Source organism: Teleopsis dalmanni, chromosome 2 (genome assembly GCF_002237135.1).
Source record: "Teleopsis dalmanni isolate 2A chromosome 2, ASM223713v2, whole genome shotgun sequence".
Lineage (NCBI taxonomy): Eukaryota > Metazoa > Arthropoda > Insecta > Diptera > Diopsidae > Teleopsis > Teleopsis dalmanni.
The window spans coordinates 170,841,815-170,851,180 of record NC_051847.1 but is presented as its reverse complement, the minus strand read 5'-3'; the positions used below and the strand labels follow the sequence as shown (position 1 = coordinate 170,851,180).

The 9,366-nt window shown below is 29.4% G+C and overlaps 2 protein-coding genes across 2 annotated transcripts in view; one reads left to right on the top strand and one right to left on the bottom strand.

The window, feature by feature from the left end:
• LOC119676151 (translation initiation factor IF-2, mitochondrial-like) overlaps window positions 1-2,191 on the top strand; it is a 28,527-nt gene extending 26,336 nt beyond the window's left edge. The window contains exon 7 of the mRNA XM_038087384.1: window positions 1,945-2,191. Within this exon, the coding sequence (XP_037943312.1) occupies window positions 1,945-2,191 (247 nt within the window). The remainder of the gene's footprint in view (window positions 1-1,944) is intronic.
• A 4,499-nt stretch (window positions 2,192-6,690) lies between these two features.
• The window catches only part of LOC119676150 (pituitary homeobox homolog Ptx1-like), a 26,173-nt gene continuing 23,497 nt past the window's right edge, over window positions 6,691-9,366 (bottom strand). Inside the window, exon 2 of the mRNA XM_038087382.1 lies at window positions 6,691-7,653. Within this exon, the coding sequence (XP_037943310.1) occupies window positions 7,072-7,653 (582 nt within the window). The 3' untranslated portion in view covers window positions 6,691-7,071. The remainder of the gene's footprint in view (window positions 7,654-9,366) is intronic.

Below are 9,366 nucleotides of genomic sequence, written 5' to 3'. Positions count from 1 at the left end.
ACGGAATTTAATAAGAATTTAAAACAATTTCACATAAAATAATTAATGTTGCAAAACAAGTATATGTGATGCATAAAAAAAGTACAAAAAAAATAACAAAGGTTCTAGTTATACCATAATCAAAAATATATTCTACTTCCTTCCTTTTAAGCCTTAAAGCATTTTACATTAATATGCAAATAGTATTTGGCCAAAAGGGTAGTAGCCAAATTTAAAATATTCTTGTTTTTATTCAATAAATTAAATTTTAAAGAATCAGAAGAAAAAATTGTCAAAACCCATATATCACATGTATCTCTAATTTTTGATGTGGCCTAGTTTGCAAGCATTATAGCTATAAATCGGATAAACGTCATGTTTTCACCATACCGGGTGTTCTTGTGCATATCAACACTTTGGTATAGTGTTTTTTAATACTAATCTTCTCATTCAAGTTGAGGGAGCAATAACCACACTTAATAAACGAGACTGCAGAAGGAAGGCACGCAGTAGAGGTCCCTCCCTGGAGAGTTAAGCTGCGTCAAGCCAAAATATAGTAACGGGTTGTTGTAGTCATTTAAGTAAGTGAGTAAGATTTTCTGTAAAGTACATACAGCCCTTCGCCAGGATGTTGAACAGACTTATAAATAATAATCTGTCGAATCGAAAGAAGAAGTGAAAAGTTACCATAAATAATGTTGATGTCAATGCTTTCATTCAACGCAATATTTCTTTCAAGAGTAATACAATAATAGAGCAGTTCTTTATGTCTTTCTGTAAACGATTACAGTTATCTTTAGCGGCAAATCTGGCGAATGCAATTGGTGCGCAAGCAATTCCAAGTGTAAGTTGTACAATTTAGCCATAGTGCATTATCTTAATGAAAAATAATTTTTCCTCATATATGGTCATCGCTTGGCCTGCTCTAAATGCACCAGTTGTACTATATAGATCTCATTACTGATGAGTTAGTGGATAACAAAATTCTACGTGTATCCTAAAATACGAATGCCATAATTTTCTCATCTGTCTATTGCGTTTCTAGTTGCTTTAGACGAGGTTAGCCGACTACTGTTTACTCAGTTGACTGCCGATTGGACTTTGAAGTGAAATGATCAAACCAAGTTTCGTCCATTGTTACAAGCGATTAAAAAGATCCTTTTCAATCGATTTCGCAGCTCCAAACAGTTCTCAGAATCATCGACATGTTTTTGTTTTGGATGAATTGTCAACAAACCTGGCATTCACTTCGAGAAGAGTTTTCTCTTAGTCAAATGTTTAAGAAAAATGAAGCCGTCAGGTTACTTTAAAATCTTTGAGATATCATGAATTTTCATTTTACGGATTATCAAAACGATTTGTGAACTTTTATAATATTTTTCGGGGTAACTATCTCTTTTGAGTTGTACGGCCTTGTTTGAAGTCAGTTAACCACTTTTCTACCATATCTTTGGATGGAGCAGAGCCTGAATAGCTGATGAATAGGTTTTTAAGGAAGTATTTTTTGATAGTTTGTGAGACTGTTCATCGGTAAGAACGAAATACTTGGGAAATTATCTAAATTCGGCGCGATGGGTTTAGTCCGTATTTTTCTATCCTTTGGTTTCTTGCGAAGAATGTCGTGGCAAAACGGCGAAAAATTGAGATCAGTGAAAACCTATCTTCTGACCTGAAACTGTACTCAACAATCAAAGCAGCTGTAACTTAATGAGTTTTCGTTCAAAAGTCATGTAATTTTGACATATATCATTAGAAAATTGCTACTTTTTAAAATTTATATAATTTTTTTTATTGCTAGCATTGCCAGCGTGTTATCATAAAGACTTATCAGCCAATGTGTTATATTTCAGATAAAGAAATGGTTTCCTTTAATTCTCACTTGTATGAACTTTTGTTGGTATCACCTTATGACCAAATGGCAATAACAATTTAATTGCTAATTTCATTTAACTTCTTTAACAATAGAAATGAGAACGCACCAACTCAAAAGGAAACAAAAGTAAATTACACGGAAATAAACATTTACCCAGTTGGAATGCATAATATAACAGAATATAATAAAGTCCTAAAACAGCAGGAAAACAACTTATTAACCCTTTTGGAACACACACATATAATTGGCACACCAAGCACACCACATCTACAGAAGCAACCCCTTCAACCACGCAGTGGCAATAAAATCAATCTTATTAAAACATTTACAACAGCTTAGAGTTGCTCCAAGCAAAATAAAAAAAGTTATAATAATAATAAATAAATAAATAAGATAAATCAAAATCTCTTTCCTGGAAGAAATGAAAAGAGCAACGGTAAGAAGAAGAAGTGTCAAAAAAGTTAATGTACGGCAAGTCAATGCCTCTAACGCTCGGCAAGAAATAAGAAAAAAATATTCAAATAGTTTTTTTTTGGCAATCGCGACAGCGACGCACCCTATTCGCAAATTTAATTTCACCAAATTATTGTTGTATGCCTTCTTAGCTCTGTATGCAACACAGCAGGATACAGAGAATATCCGTTTTTGTTGTGCCACGACGATTCGAACCACAACATTGGCCTATTAGTTGTTCCTACCACAAAATCAGTAGCGGATAACTGAACAAGTTTTTTTTAATAGCAAAAGAAAGAAGTACAAAAACCATCCCTGAATTTGATATAAATTTTACCTATACTTAAACCAAAAGCAGTGCAACTCTATGCGTAGTTATTTTGCATAGGCAAACAATGGTATAGACGGTGCAAACAGTAGTAGAAACGGTAAGACAGGAAGACAAAGTGGCACTACGCCTTGTCCTCTTTTATATTTATTATTATTTTTATTGTGCGGTGATTTTCTACTCAGCGAACCGAGGGCGATCATATAAAGTGAAATGAGCCAAGAAACATGTGGCCCATTCTATGTCGGTCGTACACTTTGTGCTCGGGTAGCTGCAGCGGTGGGGTGCATATAAATTCGACATAATTTCATTCTAATGAATAAATTGATGGATGGATTCTGCACCAGTTTCGTGCAAAACGCTTTGAATAGGAATGACTTTGATGGTGGTGGTGGTGGTAAGAAGAAAAACGAAAAAAAAAAAAATAATTTGAAGCAGACTGAACCATTTAAGGTAATTAAGTGCGCTACAGAAATGTAATTTGTTTGCGGCTTCCGACAGCTTCTTTCTCTAGAAATGACTTTAAGTCCCAGTGATGCTGTTGTTTAGGTTTTTCGAAACTGAAATGCAGATTGTAGTGGTGTTATCAATTTTTCTATTAAATTTATATTGGCACGTCTATCAGGAGTTTTGTTGTTGTTTCTCTTCTTTGGCGTTTATGCAAGTTAACTCTGTGGTAAATAAATTACAATTTGATTTTGATTTTAATTTCTTTTGGTCTGAAAAATCATTCATTATTCTTCACCTCATGCAGTCAATGGTCCAAGGGAGGTTCGGCTAAATTTGAATAGTGTCATGTGCGGTTTGACAGTGGATTTTTTTCATCATATATGCTGAGGAAAATTAATCACTCGCTTTGTGATAATTGAAAATATGTTTATTAGTGAAGATTAGAAATTTTTTTTGGGAAAAATTCAAACTTACTCCATATATTACGAAGTTTTGGTGATATATTAAAAGAGGAATAGGAAAAATATGAAACATCTCTTTATACAATATTACATACACATATATTCCTTGTCAATGGTCAGAAAAATAATAACCGTATTAGTTTACTAGCGTGATTTCAAGGGGTTCACTTAAATCTTCCTTGAAGCGAGATCTTATAAATGACGAAAATCCTCTAAAAGTTAATCCCAACATAATAACGAAGTTAATGTGAAGCGTTTTCTTTAACTTTTTCACTGCTGTAACTGTAATTGTAGAGTATATTCATTATCTTAGAATTGTTTTCAAAGCGTCAGTGAATCGTCAACAAACGTACTATGAGGTTAATATCAGTGTGGTATTATCATACCATCACTGCTTACTTACTTAATTAGTTGATCATTATAGACCAGCCAGTCCGATCAATAGCTATCCATCGCCTATCCGAGGCTTTCACCTTATTTTTATTGGAGCTGTGGAACCCACCACGTTACAGGCCCAAAAGTAAGCATCAGTTTACTACGCATGGATAACCCAACCCAATAATATATGACTTATATTTGAGAGTAATGAAGTTGTTTAGTTAAATAGGTTGCAAAGATTGCAAAGACCTAAAACAATTTGAGTCAGGAAATAAAAATATTGACAGTTCTCGAAGTCTAAATAGATCTAAGAATAATCAAATTAAGCAAAGCTTGCATTAGTTGCAGTCTTTATGCTTGATGCGACTTAATTAATATAAACACTATCGGTTATATGTATGACATATATCATAATAATGAAGTTCGAAATTTTGTACTATCGCGGTAGAAGTATTCATAACTTGACTTGGAAAAAGTAATGATTATTTATAAACTTTACAATGTTCTGAAGTTTTAGTACCAAAATTTTGTTCAATTAGATTGGCAATATCAAAATATTGGTTTCGTTTTTAGATCCATTCTGGTTGTTAAATACCAGAATAGTAGTATCAGTATCTTTCAAGCCTATATCTATATATTCAAATAAGTTTTTAATGCTTGCTTGATGGCAATCAGTTTTGTTTTTAATTGATCTAAACTACAATTTCATAATTTATTACATCTAAAACCTCTAATCTCCAAAAACTATTCGACTGTATAACTATTTATAAAGTAAAAATCTCTTTTCGATATTTTACAAAGATATCAGTAACTGAAATTCTTTTTCTAAAACTCTTAATCCGCTATTTCTCTTTAATAATCTTCGATAATCTCAGTGTTCATATTCACATTTCATATCTTGCATTGATGGTTCAGAATATTCTCTTTCATTCTTTGCCCTATACATTTTCTATTGATCTACTTATTTAAATCAGTATATTGTTGATGAATTGTAGCTAGCTATCTTTAGTTAGCTAACTATTTCTAGCTAGCTATAATAAAGCGCTAGTCCGTAATATCACAACTAGGCAATATTTGAGCTCAAATGGATTTCGACACAAAGTTGCCACTTTAATCTTTTTTAACACAGATATGATACTAGTATAATGTCTAATAAAAATAACATGGTTAAAAATATATCCTCAAAACAAGATTTTTTATGTACTCGAATAATTATCATAATATTAATGAATAGATTTTGCTGTTATAGTCACGTTTATAGTTTGATTTTATTCCATTCTTCCTAAATTTTTAAATTCAATATTTTATAAAATTATTTGATTATTAAACATTTTTTCTTATTAAAATTTTAATGTATTTACTTCCTTTAATATTATTGTGGATTTTAATTAAAAATATTCGTATATAATCACAAAATATCAAAATGTGTGTACAGTATATGTAATACTATATAATATATAGTATTATAATACTATAATATAATAATATTATGATATAATAATATTATGATATATCTCGCAATGTCTTAAACCGCATAGATCAAATGAAACTCTGGGTTTTAATTGTAATGAACCTAGTACTTAGTAACTGCTAAGACTGTAAAGATAATCTCATTACTTTTCTCACACTTTAAGTCTTCTATATTATTAGTATTATTATTTGAAAAAATCGTCTCTATCGAATTAAATGTGTTCTCAAACATCAAGACCTTGAAGAGATCAACTATATATTCCACTTCTCGATAAATTCTATATCCACAGCTGAATAAAATCTAAACGAAATATTTTTTAATTGAAGGTTTTTATGAATTTTTATTGTTCTCAATTGTTTTTCTTTTTTTTTAAATTTAATATTACCTTAAACTATGAATATATTATAATAATTTGATTTTAATATTTTTATATAGATTTTTTAATTAAGTTTTTTTTGCAATTTTCGCGTTTTTAATTCTATTTTTCATACGACTAGACAACTGTTTAAAAACTGTCATTGATAAAATACTTTGGTTAAAGGTTTTTATTTATATATACTTTTATATTTTGTTTTTATTTGGAAAGATATATATATTTATTTGTTTACATTTCATTTTCATTTTTAGTTACAAGGGTTTTTAAAAATTTGTGTTCAATCAAAGTGCATACATAAATACATGAAAATAATAGTTAAAAATTATTAATGGTGAATGACTTTAATAATTTATTTTGTAAAAAAATTAAAAAAAATTGTAAAAAATAATTTGAATAATGTCGTTTTTGTAGATATTTCAAGTTTCTATTTTTTATTTTTTTAATTAATTTTAGTTGCAACAGAGTTATTTTTATATTAAACTGCAATTTTTATTTATATTTATTATATTAAATATTAATATTTACTTTTATTTTAATTATTATTTATCTATATACAACAGAGCTTATAGTTCTTAGTTAATAAAAATTTAGAAAGATAATAAAAAAATAATTATTGAAGTTGAGAAATATTTAAAAAAAAAAACAAATAAAACAAACTAAAATGTAAAAATTTTTGTAAATAAGCAAAATTATTAAATATTTATATAAATTTTTAAGTTAAGTTATTAACTAGCATAGAATTTTACAAACTTCTTTTAAGAGTAGTTATTGTTCTTTGGGATTCCTAACAATTTTACATACAAATATTTTTGGCTTAGTTACATAGGCTTTAGCTACATTTATGTAAATTTCTTATTCATTAATATATTTAATTATTTTTTGTTTTTACAATTAACAATTAAATTTTAATTTAATTTCCATACATTCATTTTTATTTTTAAATTATTTCATTTTATATTATTTATTGCATCAAGTCTAAGACACCCATTGCATGTGTAAGCAATCTTAGTCAATGACTTCTTCTACATCTTCGCCATTGTCATTGGTACCATTTGGGCCCATTAAACCATTAGCACTACCATTACCACCACTTAAATCATTCTGTTGATGATGAAGTGGTGATTTATCATTACTGCCGCCACCGTTGTGATCCAGTAACAAATGGTTGTTATTTAATAGATTATTGTTGTTGTTATTGTTGTGTAGATGATGCAAATTATGTCCAACTGATGCATTACCGCCGCTAGAGAAATGTTGTAAATGGTGCTGATGCTGATTGAGCAGAGCCCCGAGGGCGTTTTCTCAAACAACATCAGTAACGCCAGTATATTGACATGCTGACAGACCTGCTGAATTGGATCTCGAAACCGGTGAAGGCGCTGAATAGGGGCTTGCGAAACCGGTTGTATGTTGTTTCGCTTTTAAGCGTAACGTAGCTATGCTGGAAGACATGCTAGATGTCATGCAAGGTTCAGCTGCGGCACGATACATATAAGGATTAGCGGGATTTGTATAAGGGCAGGGTGCAGCCCCAACATTTGAATTGGTCAATGTGGAGCCCATCGTACCTGGTAACATTGAGTTATTCATGCTAACAGCAACACCGCTGGCACCAGTATTAAAGCAATTCACTGAATTTTGATGGTGATTTGTGGTAACCATTGAACCAAGTGGATTGACTGGCCATGGGAAGGGTTTTGTACCAAGTGGTGAAGGTACTTTTGTCCAATTATTGTATGGATATGAGGAATATAGTGAATCATCAGCAAATGGTTGCATAAATTGAGATCCAAAACCGGATTTAAAATCAGCTGCAGCAACAGCTGCATTCATAGCATTACGTTCACGTTTACGCCATTTGGCACGACGATTTTTAAACCACACCTGGAAGAGAAAAAAAGATTTTTTTTGTTAATTAAGAAAATATTAATATAGTTTATAGTTTTTTAAGAAAAATAGATTTAGGAAAGTTACTTTTAAATATGGATTCTAAAAATAATAAACAATTTGACTGAGTTGAAATTAAAAATGGCTTAAGTAATAAAAAGAAAACGGTAATATCTGCCAGAAGGAATATATTTAACAAAAAACTGCTCGCGTAAGATGAGAAAAAAATTTCACTTGTGACCGAGAGTATAGTGTAGCAAGACTGACGCCAAACTCATACCTTTAATTGAGCTTATATGGTAACTTCGATTTGAACAGTTGATCTTTATAGTAGAGTTAGAAAGCGAGATTTTTATATTTTTGCTATTAAATTTTAAAACGAATTTCATCTTAATTATTACATCGCTATATTTTTGGGCTGAACAGTAAAGTTAGAAAGGCTGTTTTTACCTCAATCACTAATAAAATTGTTTTAAAAAGTAGCGGAGTTTTCTTTTTGAAGATTGTAGTATCTTTTCTGTACAGTATGTAAAAAATTTAAAACATTTTTAAATGAGCTTTTAGTAAATTGAAAACACCATTTAAGATTTTGTTATAGAACCTAGATTTCTTTGTGTTCTTATGCAGTGTATCCTAGTATCTATTTTAAAATTACAGTATTTTTTTCTGGACAGTATTTCAAAACAATTTCAGATGATTTTATAGTAGATTGAAAATACCATTAAAGATTTTAGAGCATGGTTTTTTTTTGTTTTCTTAAGCAATCTAAGCCGGCATCTATTTTAAGAATATAGTATATTTTCTGGATAGTATTTAAAAAAATTTAAAATAATTTCAAATGAACTTTTAGTAAATTTAATTTACTATTACAGATTTTATAGTCTGGATTTTTTTGTTTTCCTATGCAGTTTATCCTGGTATCTATTTGAAAATTTTTATATATTTTCTAGATAGTATTTAAAAAAACTTAAGTTATTCTCAGATCAACTTTGAGTAAATCGAAAATGCTATTAAAGATTTCAGAGCTGATTAAATGTTTAGAAAAATATGTGTGCCGATACATGAAATATTTTCTGATATATAGCTTAACAGAATGGACCAAGCAATATGTTTAATCTAATTCAACAGTATTATTTAAGCTCAATCGAAAAATTCTACCTTATTACTTTTTTTTATAATGGAATTTAAGACTTTATTTAATTTGAGAATTTTAACCCTTTTTTGACAGTATTCAGTTTTAGGCCACATTTAAATTATATTAAACAATAGCTGGACTTAGCGAATGACTATATACAAGTCAATAGAGTGTGCTACGTTCATTTTGTCTTGTTAGGACATTTCCTTCTTTCGAAATAATATGATCCATGGAAAAGAAAGTGAAAAAAGCAATAAATTAACATAATATCTCAATAATTTAATTTATTTATTTTCGAAATATTGATTTTTTTTTAAATTCAAAAATTTTCTAATTCAATTAAGAGCAAACTGGATTACATATTCTTTCACAAAAATTAACATAAATTTTAACTTTCGAATGCTGTTGAACCTCTTAAACTTTTTCGTTTACTTAGAAAAAAAATATATATTTTTTTCCTCATTGAAGTTATAAAATTTTATGTGATTAACCAAAAACAAAAAAGAAATGAAATATAAACGAAAATAAGTAAAAAATAAATTTATTACTATTTTACTGACTGAAATTTATGTATT